Source organism: Echinops telfairi, unplaced genomic scaffold, assembly GCF_000313985.2.
Source record: "Echinops telfairi isolate 266 unplaced genomic scaffold, ASM31398v2 ScPeMD7_7424;HRSCAF=8462, whole genome shotgun sequence".
NCBI lineage: Eukaryota > Metazoa > Chordata > Mammalia > Afrosoricida > Tenrecidae > Echinops > Echinops telfairi.
The window spans coordinates 26,050,127-26,072,622 of NW_022111324.1; the positions used below are offsets into that span (position 1 = coordinate 26,050,127).

Below are 22,496 nucleotides of genomic sequence, written 5' to 3' on the forward strand. Positions count from 1 at the left end.
GCAGGAATAGACTTGCTTGACAAAGGTTTGTGGCAAACCTTCGATTTGTAAAATACATAGTATCTGTGAATGACAATTAATACAAGGCCAATCAAATGTGGCATGGCTGCTATAATCACATTTGCTTAATTTTTACAAAATGCATCATGGGTAAATAATTTGCTCAAGGACACAGAGTTGGTGGAGTTGGGGTTTGAACGCCCTGAACCTGGGGGTCTGACTCCCTGAAGCTAAGCTCATGAAATCTAAGCTTATCCACAAAAGAAACCTGCCCTCACTGCCACTGAGTCAATTCAGACTCCCAACAACCCTAAAGGGCAGGGCGAAGAGAACCACTCCTCTGTGTTTCTGAGACTTAAATCTCTGGGAGCTGACAGCCTCATTTTTCCCCTGAAGAATGACTGGTGGTTTTGAACTGCTGACCCTGCAGTGAGTTAGCAGTTCAATGTAGAATCCACCACACTACCAGGGTTCCTTCCCTGATGCACTCTGCCTCAAAAACAAAAACAAAACAACAAAACTAGCTCTTGGTAACCATGGCATCCCACTGGCTTTGAGCAAATGGACGAGGTTCACACTGGCTCAGTTCGCTATGTCCTTGTTTCTGGGTGACCAACTCTGGCTGCTGCTTCCTCTGTGGTCTCCACGCCGTCCAGTGTACAGGGCACCAGCCCAGTGGTGTTCAGACAGGATTTACAAGAGAATACTTGGGCTGAATCCTAATACTTGTTCTTCATAGCTTCTCCTTTCCCCCCATCCCCACCCATTTCCATTGCTGTGGCCCCCACCCTAGTGCTTCAGTCCTCTCCTGCCACGTCTGACTCAAGATTTAATTCTCCTGCTCCAAGTCTCGCTTCATTGTTACTCGTCTTGTACACGGTGGTCAAGAGAAACTTCCTCAAGCACAGCACTGACCTTCACCATGACAGTCACATATCAGATAGTACACATTTAAAAGTGCTTTCTATTTGGTCAGGGCTTTGTATTCACCAGATTTTATCTTCATTAAACAAACTGAAACTGAGGCCAACTCAGAAGTAGACTTGCCCAGGTCAAATACCATGCAAGCGGCAGAGCTGGAATGTGGCTTAGCCCTTCACAGGCTTCAGATCCACTCACCTTAATGACCTTTGCCTGCCTCCAAACACCATTTCCGAGAACAGCCACCTGAGAGTGCTCGTCGCCTTGTGCTATGGCAGGCACGACCAATGTGCTCATGCCTCACACCCCATTTACCACCTTTTTAGGCACTAATCTCCTGACAATGAGAGCATGCCAGCTCCCACCCACCCCCACCCCGCCCCCAATTCTCTGGGTGTCTTCTAGAGTTCTGAATGACTTGGTGCACGGACAGCGAAGGGCAGCGTGCTCTCTGTGAGTGCTAGACTCTAGGTCTCACACCCCAGACAAACTCCTCCAGTCTGTGCTCTGAAACTGTGGCCTGCCAATTACAAACTTCCCAGTGGCCTAACATTTATTCTTATGATTGTCTTGTCACTTTTTGTTTTGTTTTAAGGAAAATTGGGCTTGCTATTAGGACATGCTTCCCCTTCAGTGTTCGGAGTAGACAGTAGACAACAGCCGGTCAGGGCAATCAGTGATGGCAGTGATACGACTTGATCCAGGGCTGGAGCCATCAGCGACTGCGGGGTCCTGATTAGCGAGAGGGACGCTAACACCTGCTTCAAGAGGGATGAGGATTTTGAAGGATAAAAGGGCGACACCTTAAGCGAGTATATTGGACCCTTTGCATTAGCAAGTAGCCATGCTGGAAGATCCCGGTGCCAAAGACAAACAAAAAGCTCTCGTCCTGGGCCACTCATCCCCTATCCCTGCACCCTTTTCTCTGGCCCCCTCACATGTCACATCATCTCTCCAGTCTCTTGGTGGACCCACTCCAATGGTCTTCTGTCTGTCCCCACTGTTGCACTGAAAGAGCTCTTTAAACGGCCGTCACCAATCTTTACATCGAAGGAATCAATCATCTATTCTCTGCGCTCAGCCTATCGATTTTTCTGCAGCATGTAGCTCCTTCTCGAGACATTTCTTTAAATTGTTGTACCAATCTACTTGCCTCCTTGTCCTCTAGCTTTGTGGCCATTTCTACCCACAAGGGATATTGTCTTTCTCTTTCTCGTCTTCTCTAAGGTATCTTATTACATGAATTGACTCGGTTTCATGGTTTCAAATATCCTCTGTTAGTGACCCTCAAATGTATGTAGCTGGATCCTCTCCCCTGAATGCTAGATTCAGATAGTCAACAGTCTTCCAATCTCTCAATTCAGATACGTCATGAGGATCTTAAGCTTGACAAGACCAAAACTTCCGCCTCCTATCACCCGCCACGAAGCCTTCTCCACTGCAGTGAATGGTATACAAGGGTCTAAATGTTGGATTCATTCTTGATTCATTTCTTCATCTTGTGGATTATATCCATATATCTTTGGGAGCCCTGTTGAAGGAGTGATTACACATTGGGTTGCTAATTGCAAGGTCAGCAGTTTGAAGCCACAAGCTGCTCTGTGGAAGAATTATGAGGTTTTCGGTTCCCAGAAACAGTTACCATCTGGGAAACCCACATACGCAGTTCTACCCTGTCTTATAGGGTCACTATGAGTCAGAATTGACTCAATGGCAGTGAGTTAAAAAATTATTCACATCTCTTTAAGTCTTGTTGACTCTACCATAAAAAGTATACGCTTTCTCCATTACCCTACCTCCCTACCACCTATGGATGCTACAGTATGCATCCAAATGACGTTATCTGTTTCCAGGGAAACACACTGTTTACTCTCCTCCTCCATGTCCTCTGCACTCTAACAACCACACCCAGACTGAGTAATCTTCCCAAGTGCGTCACTTGTGTCATACCAATTCCTAATGGAGTCTCATTATCCTCATAATAAAATCCAAATTCCTCATCACGGCCTAAAAGGTTGTGCATGGCTGAGCTCTTCTTCCATGACCTCATCTCTCGCCTCTCCACTCATCCTCTCCACCCCAATCCCATTGGTCTTTTGCTCCACGAACTCTGAGGCCCCTTCTTGTCTTTGCATGTGCTGTTCCTGTTGCTTGGATCCACTGCCTCCCACATATTCACATGGCTGCCTCCTTATTATATTTTCCATCTCCTTCAGTTAATATATATATATATTCCTTGAGGGCAGGCACTCAATTTCGTTCACTGCCACATCCCCAGCATCCTGAAGAATACATGGAACATAGCATATGTTTAACAAATACCTTCTTATACATTAGAGGTCCTGCTGGCTGAAACCCTATCCATTGTCCAGCTCCACACGCCACCGGGCCTCTCCAACCATTCGCACTGCCCACAGGCCTATCTTACGCTGCAGTGAAGAATAACATAACTTTTCAAATGCCGTGTGGCTATTTAATACAATCGCTCTTTCTTCTGGAAGCTCTGCCTGACACCCTCCCATGACAAAGGGAATCAGTTACTTTCTCCCTGTGCAATTATTGCAACATTACAGATAATAGCAAATATGGCTTCTTATTATTGAGATTTTGTCACACTGGATCCAGAGGCAGTAATGATACAATGTTTAAGGACAGGCGCTTTGGAGAGAGCAGGACAGCTCGAATCTCACTGGTCACCTGCACTGTGGAATGATCCAGGGCAAATGACGTCACCTCTGCACGCGTTTCTCCACCTTGCATATGGAAATAATAAGCTCCCATATGGGGTCAGTGTAATGATTAATGAAACAAAAGTACAAAAAGTGCATGGTATCGTATAAGTTAGATCATAAGTTATTATTAGATTGAAATCATTGTTATTTATTTATTTTTTGCTTACCTTGTGGGGCATCATGATCTCCATTCACAACTAAGGAGATCAAGTCACTTGCCCCCCCAGTTCATGTTATTAGAAAGAAAGAGAGTCAGGCTTTCAATCTACAAAGCACAAGTATAGGACCATCATATTTGTGGTAAGTATTTACTTGTGTACTTGTGTCAGTTCGCCTGAGGGCAACCCACCCATAGCCATGGCGTCATTGCGTTATTGACTTATGGGACCCAATAGCACAGGCTCGAACTGTTCCTTAGGATGTCTAACTCTGACATCTTGACAGGAGCAGACAGACAGCCTCATCTTCTTCCAAAGAGTGGCTGGTGGGTTGGACCCCTGAGCTAGAGGTTTGGCTGCCCTTCCGAGGTCAAAGGCCTTATCATGCTCCCGTTGAAACTCCCATTGAAAATACTGAAGGAAAGAATGAAGGAAGGAAGGCAGCCTGCTAGGGGTGAGGCCTCAGCACGACCAAGGGAGAAGTGGCTACTGCAGTGGAGTATGAGCGGCCATGCGCCCTCCCCCACCCCACTTACTCATGGCTTCTATCTGCACGTGGATGAGGCTCTCGATGTCCTCCTGCAGAGTCTGGTGCGGCTTCAGGGGGACAGGCACGTAGCCATAGTGCTCTCTGTTGCAGAGGTACATCTGGATGCCTGCGGACAACGAGAGGGGCAAGGCGGACTAATCAGAAAACACCATTTGTTCTGCCGCCATTGAGGGAAAGGAGACGTGAGTCTGACACCGAAACAGAGCATGGGTTGTTCCAAGTACTGAATGTACACCTCAAAAATCCTCTCTCAATTAAGAAAGTAAAACAGGGCATTCAGAGGCTAATAAAAGCACCGGGCCATTCTTCCACTCCTAGGAAAGGGAGCTTTTCTCTCTGAGGAAGAAGCACGCAGCTGGCCCAAAATGAACACGCAAGGCCCAGAGGGATCAAAAGGGAGGCAAGGAATTTCTGTTCCTGGGAGGGGAGCGGGATGGAACCCTAATCCACCTACAGGAAATCAGGAGAAAATAAGGAATGGAATCCACATTTGATATGAAAGCAAACAGGAAAAGCCTGGCAGATTAGTCAAGCCAGATCTAGGCATCTAGAGAACCAAGGATAAAAACAGAGGAAATTTAAAATGTCTTTGAGTCTGTGTGTCTTTTATCCCTTCTCTTCAAAAGCCTAGACTTGGGGCCGAGCAACAGAGATGAAGCTTCTGTAATGGCGTCATAACAAGAACAAAAGGCAATCTATTTCACAACCTGTTGCAAATCAGCAGGAGGAAAACGTGAGAAAGACACCATGGGAAACAGAAGGATTTCTCCCAAGTTGTCTCCCCCAAATATATGCCAGACTGAGCTGCTTGAGATGGAATTTTTATTCTACTTTTTCATAGGTCCGAGTACAGGTGACATTGCTCATAACGCATTCCACCGCTACTCTTCCATTTGCCAATGCTCTGTTATTGTGTTCTCCTTCCCATCCCACTCCTGGGCTTGGACCAAAGCACCATCTGAAGTTGCAGACGGTCTGAGTTTTTCTTTCTGCCGTCAGCTGTGGTTTCTTCAAACTTTTCTCCCGGCTTACAAGAAGTCGGTGCGCTTTTCAAAGCGCTCTCCGTTTTCACGGTGAGGGTTTTGCCCTCATCAGTGATGACACAGTCAGGCTTGGCCATTGCACCCATTTTTCGAAGAGCCATTCCCACTCCTAGTTCCTTCATGTATTCATCACAGCCTTTGCTGTCTACCAGGCGCCGTCTTCCCACGAACTGCTCAATGGTGGCCATGGTGGGCGAGGAGGAGCAGACGAGCAGAGAAGGTAGAGGAGAGTATGGCAGGTGAGCGTGGTGTCAAAGAGAAGTGTTTTTATAATGAGAGAAACTGTACAGAGGAACCAGATGCTCACACATAAAAAGTTGCTGATAGAAAAACAACGTTCCAGTTACGAAGGATCATATGCTTCGAAGGAAAGTGCTTCTCTGTTGAAGATACAAACACTTCCTTGAGCCCACATAGAACTCTAACACTGTAGACTGACGGTGGTGAAAGTTAAGCTCAGAGAAACGGTGACTGGTGACTCGGGTCAAATGCAAACCCCAGCTCTTGCCTCCTTTGATCGCCCAGGAGTCATCTGGAGGGTGACTGCCGACACTGGGGATATTAATGGTGGAGCTGATGTAAAGTCAGCACCACTGGTCATAATAGGGTGTGAATGCTTTCCTCCATCTCTATAACAGCCACAGGGACCTTCCAGGATTGATGCTCTCTTCTATTGCGTTAGTAAGTTCCAGCGAATCAGCACGCTGTAGCTGCCCCTTCACTTGTCACCCATATGTGATAATGGCCATCCGTCTGAGGTGAAAGGTTAAGGTCCGCGATTTGTGGTGAGGTGGTCCTATCAGAGACATGCAGACCCTTATTTCCTCTGGGGTACTTTAAAAATCATATTCAATGGAGGATGCACAGCTAGGGAATTTTGTAAGACTGGAAACAAAGGCGTTTGTCATCTTCCATCAAGAATCTCAAAGGAAAGGGAAAATGCTTGTTTTGGACCCAAAAGGAGAACATCCAAGAGATATTCAGGCTGAACATGACTCCCAGGCTCATCCAAGTCTCTCCTGAAAATACTTCAAGATGCATAAAATGACTACCATGGAACCACCTCACTGTCAGGAAGGCTGGCTCATTCTATCAAATGACAGTGACTACTCCCTGCCATGATTCTGGTCCCGGTCCCAGGCTGCACCCCTGATCTGGTCCTTGGCTTTCCATGTGTTAGCCTGCTAGTTGTTTCCACAAGGGAGGTCACTCTCTGCTCAGCTAACCAAGAGTCGAACACGGCACTAGACACCAAAGTACAGACTTAGGGGTTGATTCTCTCCTTCATCTTCTTTCTCTCTTCTCACAACTGAATCACCATCCTGGAAGGTAGCCACTTTCAATGTTCCAGAAAGGCCTGTGGAAAGTCTGGCCAATAAAGCATGAAGTCTTGGTAAACAGGTGAGGGCAGAGCTGAAAAAACCCTGCCCAGCCTGTGTCAATTTTCTAGCCCAAATATCCAATTACTGGCTAAAAAGAAAATCCTGATCATGTAGTGTGTGTGTATCACAATAATCCTTTGTGCAACGACATAAAAGGGAGACTGTTGGGCAGTGACCGTGACGGTGGTTGTGAACAGCCCACCTTCCTGAGCATTGTCACTTCAAGCGCTGAACCGAGGGCCTGGCACAACCTGAAGGAAGGAGAAGGCCTAACTCTGCTTCCTGTCCTGGAGAAGTCAGAACAAATCACCGACTGAGCTGAAAGACGCGACTTCCATTCACGCCCATGCCAGCACCTTCAGGAACCCTTCCAACCCACCTGAGAGTAAGAACCTTGCTTTTGTCCTGGCCCAAGGCCTAAAACATGTCAACACTCGGCCAAAGGGTCTAAGTCACTGTAGCAGCCATGGGGGAAAAGCAGCCTTCCAGGTTCCCACCGTCTACGCTCATTTCTAGCAAATGTAACTCTGAGAGGGAGGACACCTCCGCTCTGGGATGGCCTTTGCTGAGTGAGCTGTAGCTTGAATTTCTATGAACAGCTCCAGCTGCCAACAACCTGCCTTAATTACCTGGGGTCTTTGTATGATTTCTTACACCCTAACTATACGGTGGCCCTGCGTTTCTTCTTCTTCTTCTTTGGTGGTGGCTGTTTCTACACCCAGTTCTGCTACTGGCTAAGCTTCCAGCACATTGGTCATGAGATTCGATTCTGTCAGGAGGGTCTGCACTACACAGAGTATCACGTTTTCCTGTAGGGCTGCAGGTGTTTCTCTTGAACTGTTTCAGTGAATTGTGTCCTCCTTGAGGGTTGCTATGAGCTGGAATCGACTCGATGGCAGTGAGTTTGGTTTTTGGCTTTGACTACATGTGAAATGTGAGAAAAAGCCTTTCCAAGGGACTCATCTTTCTCTGAAAGTCCATCCTCCCCTGGAAATGTGTGCGCATCAGCTCCGACTGAAGCCTGACCTTGGGGCGTACGGCAGAGACACCGCTCTTTCCTTCTTCTGCAGTGATGGGAGGGAGGCCCGAGACTGCGTGGGATAGAGAGGGCATGCTGAGCCTCTCTTAGCACCAGACGTCCAGTCACCAGGGTAGTCATGGTAGTGACAGGGGTTTCCCTTGTGGTGGCTGATATTATGCATCCACTTGGCTAGGCGAGGGTGCCCAGTTGCTTGGCCAAACATGAGTTAAATTTCTGTTGTACAAAATTAAATCAGTTGGCCTTAAGTAAAAATTCCATAATGTGTTTGGGCCTCACCCAATTGCCTAGAGGCCATTAGCGTGTAAAAGCTGTGTTCCACCTATAGATACAAGTAGATACCTTTTCAGAACTCCTCATCTTTAGCCTTCCTGACCTAAGGATTTGGGGCACAATAGTGCAGGAATTTCCAGCCTGTCACTTGACTTACAGAGTGGAACTTTCCAGTCTCCTGCAATAAATGAGCCAATTCCTTAAGATAAACCTCTCTGTGTATATAGGTATGTGTATAAAAATGCATCTAGACATTACACATATAGTACTTATATATAAATATGGTGTTATACATATTAATATACACATACATGATAGAGGAGTGCTGGTGGTACAGCAGTTAATGCTTAGCTGCTAACCCAAAGGTCGGCAGATTGAACCCACCCAGTAGCTTCATGGGAAAAAAACCCTGGAGATTTGATCCCCAAAAATGGACAGCCTAAGAAACTCTAGGGACAGCTGAGATAGTTACTTTATTGTGCCAGCCTGGCCGATAAACACAAGTGGGATTAATTGAAGGGTGGACAGATAAATGGCTCGGTGAGCCTCACCTTTCTTGTCTGTCACTCTTTGATCATCAGAACACTGTGTGGCTGCCTTGCTTGTTCTGTGCCTCAATTTACAGGCTACACTACCTGTGGGACGCTTAGCCTGTGGACTGTGTTGCTGTAAGTTGAGGTCCCTTTAAGACCACATGATTGAAATTTACATCTCTGGAGTTGAGGACTGACAGTCGGTGACCTGGCTGACAGTTGGTGACCTGGCTGACAGTTAGTGACCTGCTTGGCTGCTTTGCTGCCTGTGCTGGGATAGCCTAGCTCTCTCTCTAGAGAGGACTACCGGCCGGCCCTCAAGACTTGACGGACTTCCAGTGTCTCACAACTCTCTCATGGGAGTAAGTTGCACTGAGCCATTTGTACTGCTTTATAATTTAACTGTTCATTTCTTGTATTATATATCTATCTATCTGTTTATAGTTTAACAGTTCATTACTTGTGTTATATATCTATCTATCTGTTTATAATTTAACAGTTCATTTCTTGTGTTATATATATCTATCTTTATAAATATATATAAAATTATCAGCAATCTGGCTTTATCTCTCTAGGGAACCCTGTCTAACACAACAGCTTAGGAAACTCTATGGACAGCCTAGGAAACTCTACGGGCAGCCTAAGAAATGTCAACTCTGTCGCATGGAGTTGTTTGAATTAAAAATAGATTCAACAGCAATATAGAAGAGGCCTGAGTCTCTGACTGTGTGGTTCAGAGCCCCATACTTTTTTGAGAAGAAATAAATTTCAATTGAGCTCTTTACCAATTTTGTTTGGGGACTCCCATCATAAACAGCAGCATTTCAGTAGCCCCAAAGAAAACCAGTCACCTCCCCATGACTTATTTCTCCCTGTGCCTGGTCTCTCCGCTCCCCCAAAGACGGTGAATCCCTTGTCCTGGCTCTTGGTCACTGGTGTCCCAGTGGAACAGCAGAGAGCTTACAGGTATGGTTACAGTAGAAAACTGAGTGCCTCTAACACTGCCTGCAAAGGAAGTGCATCTCCTTAAACAGAGGTTTTCTGATAAAGTGCGCAAAACAATGGAACTGGTTATCTGTTGTGTTTCCACGGAGGCAGTAAGACCCAAACCCAAACAGTACCTGCTTGCCTGCTGGAGAAGGCAAAGACAATGATGTCGTCAAAGGTCCAGGTGTAGTCCTGGTGTGGGGGGTAGAAGACCAGCTTGTCCGAGGCCGCCTTCCTGAGATCAATGAGGAACGTGGAGTGGACCATAGGGACAGGAAAGCAGCCTGTCCTCTTCCATTCTCTAATCTGAAGGTAGTCTGGGGTCCGCTTATAGAAGCCCTGTAAGAGAGTAAGGTAGCTGGCTACACTCTTTGACCAGAGGGCTGCCTCACTCCCAGTCATCATCTAGGCTGATTCTTCCTAAGCCGTCGCCCAGTGATGGAAACAAAACCACTTCAACTCTCTTCTTTGGCCCTAGGACTTTTCAGTTGAGCTCATGAAATGCTCTCTACTTACAAAACAACAGTCAAGGATCTTGATTTCAGAAATGACTTCTGTTTCTGTGTAGCTGATTTAATAATGACATAAGAATTTATTTCACGTTAATTGAAGATTGAAAATGGAATACGAATACATGGTTTTTACTGCTAGTTGCTGCCCAGCAGAGTTTGACTTAGGACAGAGTTAGAACTTCTCCGCAGGGTTTCAAGAGGCAGATGAACAGACCTAGCTGGCCAGGCTGTCGGGCGGGTTCAAATTGTCAGCCTTTCCACAAGCAGTCAAGCACTTGGCTGTTCGCTCTACTCAGGGACTCCAATCACTCCCTTAGGGGAAGAGTGGTGAAGAACATCACTTTGATGCCAAACTGCCTGAACGCAAATCCAACCTTAGCCATTAATTGAAAAGCCAACTCCACCTTGCTGGGGCTCTTTCCCCATCTCTAAATGTAGGAGGGTAACGCTGCTCTCTGAGGTTGTGTCTGCGAAGATTAAATAAGGCTGTTGTTGTTGTCAGACATCGTCTAGTGGGCTCTGACTCACAGTGAACCTGTGTACAACAGAACAAAACCTTACATGGTCCCGCACCGCCCTCGCGATCGTTGATCTGGAAGCCAGTCGTTGTTGCAGCCACTCTGTCCATCCATCTCACTGAGGCTCTTCCTTTCTTGTCCTGCCCCTCTGCTTTACCAACCAGGAAGTTCTCCAAGAGCTGGTTGCTTCTGACAACAGGTTCAGAGAACCTGAGATGAAGTCTTGCCATCCTCACTTCTAAGAAACATTCTGGCTCTACCTTTACAACACAGATTTTTTTTCCCCTTTTACTGGCAGACCATCGTATTATTCAATATTCTTGGCCAACAACACCATTGAAATGCATGGATTCTTCTTTAGTCTTCCCGATTCCCTTGTCCCACTTTTGTATGCATATGAGGCAACTGAAGATACTATGGCTCAGGCCCCGTGCCCTTCAGCCTTCATCGTGACATTGCCCTCTTAAAGACTCTTGAGAGGTCTTGTTCAGCAGGTTTGCCCCAGGCGATGAGTTGATGAGTTCTTGACAAGCGTTGCCATGGGTGCTTATTGTGGATCCAAGTGAAATGAAATCTGTTTGCTGATTGGTCCAGTTGGAAGGCTTTTTGTTTCCATTATGTTGACGTGGAATCCATGCTGAAATCTTTGATCTTAATCATAAGAATTTGTCCTCTCTTTTCCAGCAAGCAAGGTGTGTCATCTGCATAAGTTGTTAATGAGTTTCCTCCAATCCTGATGCCACATTCTTCTTCATATAGTCCAGCTTCTCAGATTACTTTAGCTCAACAGACTAAATAAGTATGCTGAAAGGATGCTACTTTAATACATGCATACCTTTCCTGATTTTAAACCATTCCGTTTTGTTTGAACAATTGTCTCTTGGTCTATGTTCTTGTAGTTGATCTATATGAATGTGCACATTAAGTGTTCTAGAATTCCCATTCTTCACAATGTTATCATACATTTAAAAAATGATCCACACAATTGAATGAATGCTTTATCATATTCAATAAAGCACATGGATAGTCTTTGCTTTCAGCCAAGATCTGTGTGATATCAGTAGTGATATCCCTCATTCCCCATCTGCTTCTGAAACTGGCTTGAATTTCTGACATCTTTTTAGTCAATATAATGTTGCCTTTTAAAATTATCTTCAACAAAACTTTACTTGCGCATGATAATAATATTATTATTCAATGATTTTGGAATGGACACAAATACAGCCCTCTTCCAGGAGGTTGCCCGGATAACTGTCTTTCAAATTCATGGACACAGACAGTGGGTTGCACCCACCTGTGGAAATACCTCAGATGGGAGTCTGTCGGTTCCCAGAAGCGCATTTTCACAATGCCTTCGTTGCACTTTGTCCTTTAATACAACTGCTTCTTGATCATATTTTACCTCCTGAAATGGTTGAACATCTACCAATTCTACACAGCACAATGACTCCGTATATTCCTTTCATCTTCTTTTTAAAAGTCGCTTTTGAAAACATTTTATTGCTATTGGGTGCAAGTATACAGAAAAAAATGTCTTTCCAGTTCACAATTCAGACACATTTGGTTTGTGACATTGATTGCAACCCCCACAATATACCAGCATTCTTCCCACTTCCTCCATATTTACTATTACCGTTCTTTATTCTCCTCTGTCTCTTCCCACCTTCTAAGCTTTAGCCCTAGGCTACCCTTTAGGTCAGCAGTTCTCAACCTGTGGGTTGCGACCCCTTTTGGGGGGGTCAAACGACCTTTCACAGGGGTCACCTAATTCATAACGGTAGCAAAATGACAGTTATGAAGTAGCAATGAAAATAATGTTATGGTTGGGGGTCACCGTCACATGAGGAACTGTATGAAAGGGTCGCGTCGCGGCATTAGGAAGGTTGAGAACCACTGCTTTAGGTCTTCTATTAGTGATTGTTCTAAGGACAGTGCACCTCCCTTGGGCTACTATTTGTCTTACAGACCTGCCTATACTTGGGCTCAAATTTGAGTCATAGGGATGAGTTCAGTTCTAGGCTGAAGAGTGACTAACACAAGTCTCAGGGGTTCTACCAGTCTCTATCAGATCAAAAAGGGTGATATTTTTATGATCTTGAGGTCTGTTCCCACACTTTTCCCCACTCGATTTAGGATCTCCTCTTATCCCTTTCAAAGGGGCTGTCAGTGGTATCCAGGAACCATCTGGTCTTTTTCATGGAGGGTCATGATCTTTGCACCTTCTTTTGATGCCTCCTGTTGTCAACATTTGCCCATGTTGCTGTTGTTGTTGTTAGGTGCCAGCGAGTCAGTTCAGTGACTCGATGGTGGGCATAGTGGTTACATGTTGGACTGCTAATCACATGTTAAGCAGTTCGAAACCACCACCTGCTCCTCTGGAGAAAGACAAAGAGTTACAATCTCAGAAACCCGTACAGGCAGCAGCTCTATTCTGTCCTAGAAGTTCACTGGGAGTCAGAATCAGCTTGAAGGCAATGAGTGAGTGAGTTTTTTCCCTAGAATCCTTCACTATTGGAACTCGTGGCTAATTTTTTCTTCTTCAATTTTTCCATTTAACAAATGCCGGGCATTATTTAACTTTTTGCTTTTCTGATTCAGGTCTTTGCACATTTCTTTGAAAACTTTATTGTGTCTTCTCAGGCTGCGGTTTGCAATGGTCTGCTTATCTCTTTTACTTTATAATCTCTTCCATTTGCTTTAGCTAGTCTACATTCAAGAGCAAGTCTTCGAGTGTCTTTGGACATCTACTTTGGTAATTTCTAACCTGTTACTTTCATGATGCTTGTTTAGCTCATGTGTGATGTCTTTGGTGTCAATGTGTCTAATCTGTTCTTTAGGCGGTCTCTACATTCAGATGGGAAACTCCAGGGTGTACTTTGGCTCTTCTGGACTTGTTTCAAGTTTCTTCGGTTTCAACTTGCACTTGCATATGAGCAATTGTCGGCCTCTGGGCTTGTTCTAAGTGATGATATTGAGCTTTTCCATTGTCTCTTTCCAAAGCTGTAGTTGATTCAATTCCTGTTTATTCCACCTGGTGAGGTGTATGTGTCTAGTCACTATATTGTTGAAAAGGTATTTGTAATTAATAAGTTGGTCTTTCAAAATTCTATAATCTTCAATGTCATTTCCATCACCAAGGTCCTATTTTCCAACTACTGATCCTTTTTGTTTCCAACTTTCACATTGCAATCACCAATAATTATTCGTGCATCTTGTTTGCATGTCTGCTCAATCTCAGACTGAGAAAGTTGGTTAAAAAAAAAAAAAGCTTCAACTTTTGAATCTCTGACATCAATAGTTTGTGAATAAATTTGAATAATAATCATATTAACTGTTCTTCCTTGTAGGTGTATGTATATTATCCTATCAACGACAGCATTAGACTGCAGGGAATATCTTTAAATTCTCTTTTTGACAATGAGTGTGGCACTTTCCATCTAAATTTGTTATTTTTAGCACAGACCAAGTGAATGTCCAACTTAAAGTGCTGATATCGGTCCATTTTGGCTCACTAATGCCTAAAATATTGATTTTTAAGTGTTTGATTTCACTTTGATGACTCCCCTTTCCAATATTCTGAGTACTAATAGATGGTTGGTGTTGTTTCTTCTCGTTTTTGTTGTGTTACACCAGTGTCTCCAATAGTGTTCTAGCTGAGTTAACCCTAACACTGACCTCATGATAAGGTAGAAGGGTCACAAACTAAGACCAAGATGTGAGTTTAAGAGCTATCTTAACACCCTTACAGCTGTGTGCTCTTTGAGTCTCGGTGTCCTTTTCTGAAAAAGGGGATACCAGCTACTTTATCGATCTCACAGAATAACGTTATTAGATCTATGGCCACATGCGAGACGGTTTAGTATAGTTGGAAAACTGCAACTCATCACATAATCATTATTCTAATTTTTATTAAAGTATTACTCTAATTTTTATAAGTGATTAATTCAAGGATTTAGTAACTGCCTCTATGGGTTCTCTGTAACCCTTCAGCTTATGATCCTGCCTGGCCATGGATAAAGGGAAGTGTGGCTCCTTAATGGGCTGGCTGCCTAAGGAATCCAGTCCAAATGAGAAGGTCAGAAAATTCATAGTGATAATGACCCACTGCTTTCCCCGGGGGTGAGGGCGGGGTAGCAGAGAGAACGCAGAGAAACATGCCTCCTGCAGACAGGTGGAGGTGACGGGTGCGTTTCGGGCCTTTCGTCCTTTTTCCACATGCACTGAATGCTATCTGTCATAATGCCTGCTCTCTGAACATACAGCGCTGGGGTAATTCTGTTTAGGATGTGTCTAAAGGCTCTGCAGATCAGGGCCTGCCTTGTACTTAAGAAATAATCAGCCATGTCTATTGTTGCCCCTGCAGAAATCTAACTGGGGATTGGTTGGTTGCGGGTAGATAACAGAAAGTCAGAAACAGGTGTAGAAAATTAGCATTACGTGCTAAATTGCTCATTTTACTTTTATGATGTAAAGTATGTGAGCACATTTCTCCCTATTTGCTTTTAATGATTAAAGCAAAAGCAAAGACAGCAAAACTTCCTAGAATATGGTCATCAGGCGAGCTCAGCCTTGTTGGTAATGTCCAAGCAAAACCTCAGAATCATTGCCAAGCTAACTGATGCAGAGTTGGTAGCCTGAATCAGTCATGGCGAGACTATTTATACCATGGCAACTGGCAAAAACTACCAGTCAGGGGTTTTGTTTTGTTTTTGCTGTTGTTGGTTTCTTACACCAGGTGCTAAACACTGAACAGCACAGAACTAGCACCTTTTCTTCATCCCAAACCAAGACAAATAGATGAGAGAGACTTAAACTGCAGCCTTCAGCTGTGAAATACAGTTAATATATCCACCCCCCGGCCCCCGCGAGCACCTCTGCACCCTACATTGTTCTCTACCATCCTGGTTTCTCTAGTTTAACTTTCTCTCCAACTAAACCCACTGCCATCAAGTTGGTTCCTGCTCATCGTGCCCTCTAGCTCTGGTTAGAACAGCCCTTATGGCTGTTTAAGACTGTAACTGTTTATGGGAGTTGAAAGCCTCATCTTTCTTCTTCAGAGCAGCTTGTGGTTTGAAACTACTGACCTTGCGGCCCAACATGTAACCACTATGCCAGCCGTGGTGGGGTAGGGGTTATGCGTTTGAAATCAGCAGTTTGAAATCACCAGCTGAGCTGCTGAAGACAGATGAGGCTACTCCCTTAGAGAGTTACAGCAGCAGAAGCTCACAGGAACAATTTGGCCCTGTCCTATGGGGTCACTATGACTCGGCATTGACTCCATGGCAGTGAGTTTGTTTCCTTAATTAAAGCACAGAGTGTAACCAGCAGCAAGTATATCCAGTAACAGACCTTTAGGCTTTGACGATTTCTTTTTGGAAAAGAGAGGACAGAAATTGAAAAATTTTAAACTCACACTCTTCACGGAATTTTAATTACTACAACGTTTTGGAGAGTAATATGGCAATATATAGTAAATAAATTAAAAACCCTCACTCTCATTGACTTGATTCTGACTTCTAGAGACCCCATGGCACAGAGTAGAACTTCCCCTGCGGGTTTCTGAGACTGGAAATCTTTATGGGAGTAGGAAGCTTTATCTCTCTGCTATATAGCTAGATATATATTATTTAAAAAAGAAAGAAAAAGAAACAAATTCACTTCCATCAGTTAATGCTGACTCATAGCGACCCCCTGTGGGTTTCCACGGCTGTAAAGGTTTACTGAAGTAGAAAACTCAGTCTTTCTCCGCTCTCAGCTGCTGGTGGTTTCAAACTGCTGACCATGTAGATCACAACCCAACGAGTAACCACTGCACCACCAGGGCTCCGATGAATGTATGAAAGGTTCTAATAATATCTATACTCAGTAATTCCACTCTGAGGGGCAATACTATGTAAAAACTCAAACGAAGAAAAACTTATATTGATAATAATCGCTGTAATAGTTAAAAATTGTAAACAACTTAAATACTGTTCAAGCTGAGTACAGCTGGTTGATGATACATAGTTACTAAAAATGTTCCAAGCTGTACTGGTGGTGTTGGTACAGTGGTGGGGATTAACTTGATTTTTGTTTTATTTTGTCCATTTCAAAATCTTTCTACTGTTCTCTATGTTAGTTTATAATAAAACTAAAAGTCCACTTTTCCCCCTAACTCCTTAAATTAAGAGGAATATATATATATATTCCAGTATTTTGTGTTAGTTAATTTAACATTTATAAGGGAAAGCTCATTAGAATATTTTCATCACAATTCATTTATACACAGCAGTCCATTGCATTGTGGTCCTAGACCTAGAGTTACATCTTTTTGTGAAAACACTCACTCTAGTAACACAATGGCATGTATGCTTCAAGGGAGGAAGGAAGGAATACAGGCACAGTGCTTCCCTTTTAAAACTTGTAGCCGTAATTTGTTGCCCAAAAGACTTGCCTGAGGTGTGATTCCGCACCAGAAATTAGAGTACAGGCTTCGAGATTCCAGCATGGGGGCCACAATGGTTTTGTTTTCTGCAATCATAAGACTGAGGGTCTTAGGATTTGTCAGGAAATTGTCGACATCTATGAACTAGAACAAGAAAAGGGTAATGTCAGGTGAACAGGTACTCTTTGGTATTGGGCTCAAAAAACCACCCAGCATTTCTGAAACAGTCACAAACTCATGAGGTATTCTTTGTCCTCCCTCCTGAAAGCTGTGAGGCTAGGGAGCTTTTGCTATGGTTACCATTCAGCTAGTCAAAACCAAGCAGACCAAATTCCACGTGGCCAGTGCTTATGAGGCACTCAGCAATGAACTGGTGCTACCTCTTGAGCACCAAATCAAGAAAGGACAGTCTACTCTTCAGTTGATGGTTTAAATATAAGATACTAATGGCTCCCAAGCCCTTGAAGATCCATTCTGCAAACACTCTGGATAAACAGATCTTTTAGGGTTTAGAGAGTATTATCAGTAAAGCCCCAAATAGATGCACTGGTACTATTTAAATGGCACAGGAAGATGTTTGGTATCAAGTATATTATATCAAACTATGCTAACCAGTGAAGCGGTTTCCTGTTAACTGCAGTCCATATTAACATCGATTCATTTATAAGATGGTATATAACAGATCCTATATATAACAACATACATGTCTAAAATATAAACCTAACAACAACATATATAATTAGATAATTAGAATGTTTCATTCTATGACAATCTGTTTACCAAACATTTTTGTTTGATAAATACTTAGTATTTAAACCGTTGTTGTTGCTAGGTAGCGTCCAGTTAGTTCAGACTCATAGTGACCCCATGTACAATAGAACTAAACCCCGCTCCGTCCTGCACCAGCCTCACAATGATTCTTATGTTTGAGCCCAAGGCTGCAGCTACTGTGTCAGTTCATCTTCCCAAAGGTCTTTTGTTGTTGTTGCTGCCCCTCCACTTTACCAAGCATGCTGTCCTTCTCCAGGGACTGGTCTCTCCTGACAACATGGCCCAAGTAAGTGAGATGAAGTCTCACCATCCTTACTTCTACGGATCATTCTGGCTGTACTTCTTCCAAGGCAGATTTCTTTGTTGATTTTGGCAGCTCATGATTCTTTCGATCTTCTTCCCCAGCACCATAATTCAATGGATCGATTCTTCTTCGGTCTTCCTTATTAAATGTCCTACTTTCACATGCATATGAAGCAATTTAAAATACCATGGCTGGGTCAGGCATACCTTCGTCTTCAAAATAGCATCCAGGTTCTCCAACACTTTACAGAGATCTTGTGCATCAGATTTACCTAATGTAATGTTTCTTTTGATATAGTGACTGCTGCTTCCATGAGCATTGATTGTGGATCCAAGAAAGAGGAAATCCTTGACAAACTCAATCATTTCTCCATTTATCATGATATCCAGTTATGATGACTGTGGATTTCTTTACATTGAGTTGTAATCTGTACTGAAGGCTGAAATCCTTGTTCTTCATCAGCAAGTGCTTCAAATTCTCCTCATTGTCAGCAAAGAATGTTGTGTCATCTGCATATCACTGATTGTTAATAAGCCATCTTCCAATCTTGATGTTAGACTTTTCTTCATATAATCCAGCTTCTCTGATTATCTGTTCAGACTGAATAAGTATGATGAGCACATAGAACCCTAATGCACACCTTTCCTGATTTTAAGCCATGCAGGTATGCCCTGGTTCTGTTTATGCAACTGCCACTTGACCCATGTACAGGTTCTGCATAAGCACAATTGTTTTGGAATTCCTGCATCTTTTCAACACTATCCAAAATTTGTTATGGTCCACACTGTTGAATGCCTTTGAATAGTCAATGAAACAGAAGTAAACATCTTTCTAGTATTTTCTACTTGGAGCCAAGAGCCACATGTCATCAGCAATGATAGCACTTGTCCTCTTCTGAATCTGGCCTGAATCTCTGGCAGCTTCCTGTTAATGTACCTCTGCAACCATTGTTGGATGGTCTTTTGAGCAAATTTACTTGCAAGTGATGTTAATGATGTTAATGATATCATCCTATGTATGTATTTTTTGCATTCAGTTGGGTCATCTTTCCTTGGAATGGGTAAAAAATATGGATCTTTTCCAGTCAGCTGGCCAAGTAGTTATCTTCCAAATTGCTTGACATCAACGAATGAGTGCTTCCAGTGCTTCATCAGCTTTTTGAAACATTTAAATTTGGTTTTTCTTCAATTCCTGGAGCCTTTTTTTTGGTTAATACCTTCAATGCAGCTTGGACTTCTTTCTTCAGTACACGTTTCTTGATCATATGCTGCCTCTTGAAATGGTTGATGTTGACTAGTTCTTTGTGGTACTCTGTGTATTCCATCTTCTTCTGGTGCTTTCCGCATCATAATATTTTACCCATAGAATCTTTCAACATTGCAACTCAAGACTTGAATTCTTTTCTTGAGTTCTTTCAATATGCTGATTGTGTTCCTCCATTTTGGTTTTCTAGTGCCAAGTCTGCACATTTTGTTATAATATTGCATTTCGTCTTCTCAAGCTGCCCTTTTAAATTTTCTGTCTAGATACTTGACTTCATAATTTTTTCCATTTGTCTTAGCAACTGTATGGTTCAGAGCAAGTTTCAGAGTCTCTTTCTTTGATCATTTCTTTCTTTCCTGCTTTTTAGTGACCTTTTGCTTTCTTCGTGTATTATATTCTTGATGTCCTCCCACAGCTTATCAGCTCTTCTGCCAATGTGTCAAACCCGTGTTTTAGATGCTCTTGAAATTCAGTTGTGATATACATAAGGTTGTATTTTGGCTCTTGTGGACTTGTTTTAATTGTCTTCAGCTTCAACCTGTACTTATATATGAGCAATTGACAATATGTTTCACAGTCAGCGTCTGGCCTGGCTTTAGCTCACAATATAGAGCTTCTCCATTGTCTCTTACCACATATATGAGGGAGTACCCCACAAAAAACCAATGCTCATTTGTTTTGTTTTGTTTTTTTTATGTGAGGGGGATAGTGCCTTTGGAGTTCTTTGCACCAGGTCAGATTGTTAATCAAGCTTTCTATTTAGAGGTTCTGAAAATTGTGTAGTACTGTGATTTGTGGCAGATGGGGGACTGGTTTTGCCACCATGACAATGCACCTGCTCACTCAGCCATCTCCGTTCACCAGTTCTTGACAAAGAAACAGCATGCCTCTCTTGCCCCAGGCACTTTACTCACCTGACCCCACTCCTTGTGACTTGTTTTTGTTTCTGTGGATGAAGAGGAACATAAAAGGACAGGAATTTGATGATGTAGAAGAGGTGATAAAAAAATGAGGGAGGTGCTGTCATCCATACAGATGAGTTTGAAAAATGTTTCCAAGAATAGAATCACAGATTTAGATTTGACAAATGTATTTAGTATAATGGAGAGTACTTTGAAGGTGATAAAGTTGTTTTGTAAAAATAATTTTAACGCATAGCTTTGGGGAAAACCCGTGTTTTTTTTTTTCGGGGGGGGACTTGTACCGTCCATTTGATTCATGTGTATTTCATCTAGAGAAGTGCAGGTGTGTACAGTCACCATTTCTGTTGTTGAAGAAAAACACATTTGAGATGAAGAAGTTATTGGTCTTGCAAAATTTATCAAACGCTATCCAGCTGTTTTTCTATCTCCAAGGCCATATATTCCAACCCCTGCTCCTTCCTCTTTGTTTCCAACCTCGTCATACTGAGTGCCAAACATGATCAATGTCTCTTGAACGTGTCTGAGCAATTTCCCACTGAAGGTGTTGGTAGAATTCTTCAATTTTTTCATCACGGGCTTTTGTGGTTGGTGCACACATTTGAATAACAGTTTTCTTGACTGAATTTCCTTGTTATCCTATCATGAACAGCACTGTACTACAAGATAGGTCTTGAAATGTCCTTTTTGACAACAAATGCACAACATTCCTCTTGAATATGTTTTCTTGGCATAGAAAACCATATGCTTTTCTGATTAAAAGTGTTCAATACCGGTCAATTTCACCTCACTAATGCTTAGGGTATCAATCTTTATGCATTCCATTTAATTTGTGACAACTTCCAATTTTCCTAGATTCATACTTGGTACATTCCAAGTTCCAATTATTAATAGATCTTTGCAGCAGTCTCCTTACTTTGAGTTATATGATGTTAAATATTATCAGTAAAATTTGAAGACATTTATGAAATTAGTTTTGTTAAATGCATAACAATACATTGTGCTGATTTTTGTTGTTGTTGAGGGGCTGGATAGAGATACAGGTTAAAATAAATACCTCTATAAACTGGCAGCTTCAGTGACAGAATGTAAACAGAAAGAAACCCACTGCCATCAAGTTGATTCTTACTCCAGACAACCTGATATTGATTTTCAGAGACCGTCAATCTTCACAGGAACAGAGAGACTCATCTCTCCTGCAGAGAGCAGGTGGGTTTGAAAGGTCGACCAGGGCGTTAGCAGCCCAGTGCCTTTCCACAGTGTTGGATGTCCATAAATTTAATGAAATATTGTTGGTTTTGTTTTATTGGTAAGATAGCCTAGTGCCAAACATTTGTCCCCTAAAATGGAATAAACCTATGAGGGCACAGGTAGAGAGCCTGCTTTTCATAAAGCCTCCGTCACTTTTCAAAAGACAAAAGGGACTTTCGTTCCTTGAGAGCTGCTTAGGGAGCTATCCTTCCCAATTGCGATCGGATCAGCAAGCGCCAAAGCACACGACAACCCCAACTGCTCACCAGCAAGTCTAGTGCCTTCTGACTGTCTCTAAGGAATGACAGAGACTCATGCTCTCGGAAAGGACTCTCCACCAGAGTCCAGCAAGATCAGAGAAACCAGGAGGTCAAAGCGTTCTCCCAATCTCCCAGGAAAGACAAGGACATGTAGTTTGGAGCTGCTAATCGGAGTCACATTTAATATAATGATTTTCCGATACCTCCCCCCAAATTCCAAAAAGATATTCAAATTATTTATATCTGTTGATCTACTTCATTCTCCCATAATTTAAGACAATTCAGCCCAACACCACCTCCTTTTTAAATGCCTGTTTTGTAAAAGTGACCAAATGATTCAGGAACTTTTTCGGTCACTCATTGAAAATGTCTATTAGGAGTGGGTCTGAGATGAAATCCAGATATTCCAATATTAAGTTCCCCAAATTTCCCCCTTGAGCGTTTATTTCAAAAGGAGGCCGTGGTGCCTAACGAGCAGATAGTTTGGATTGCTTCCATAATCTTCGTTTGTAGACAGCTGATTTGGACACATTCTAGATAACCAACCCAAACCAAGGTCATGGCCATCGAGTCAATGCTGCTTCACAGCGAGCTCCTGGGGGTTCAGAGGCTGCAGCTGTTGACAGGAGCAGAGAGCTCAGGCTGTCTCCCATGG

The 22,496-nt window shown here is 43.1% G+C and overlaps 1 protein-coding gene and 1 pseudogene across 1 annotated transcript in view; both read right to left on the minus strand.

Annotated features, from left to right (window-relative positions):
• The window catches only part of COLGALT2 (collagen beta(1-O)galactosyltransferase 2), a gene marked incomplete at its 5' end in the record, with an annotated part of 149,846 nt that overhangs the window by 25,670 nt on the left and 101,680 nt on the right, over window positions 1–22,496 (minus strand). The window contains 3 exons of the mRNA XM_004706785.2: window positions 4,348–4,467; window positions 9,753–9,957; window positions 17,082–17,216. Of these exons, the coding sequence (XP_004706842.2) occupies window positions 4,348–4,467; window positions 9,753–9,957; window positions 17,082–17,216 (460 nt within the window). The remainder of the gene's footprint in view (window positions 1–4,347; window positions 4,468–9,752; window positions 9,958–17,081; window positions 17,217–22,496) is intronic.
• On the minus strand, window positions 5,184–5,598 carry LOC101658674 (annotated as a pseudogene).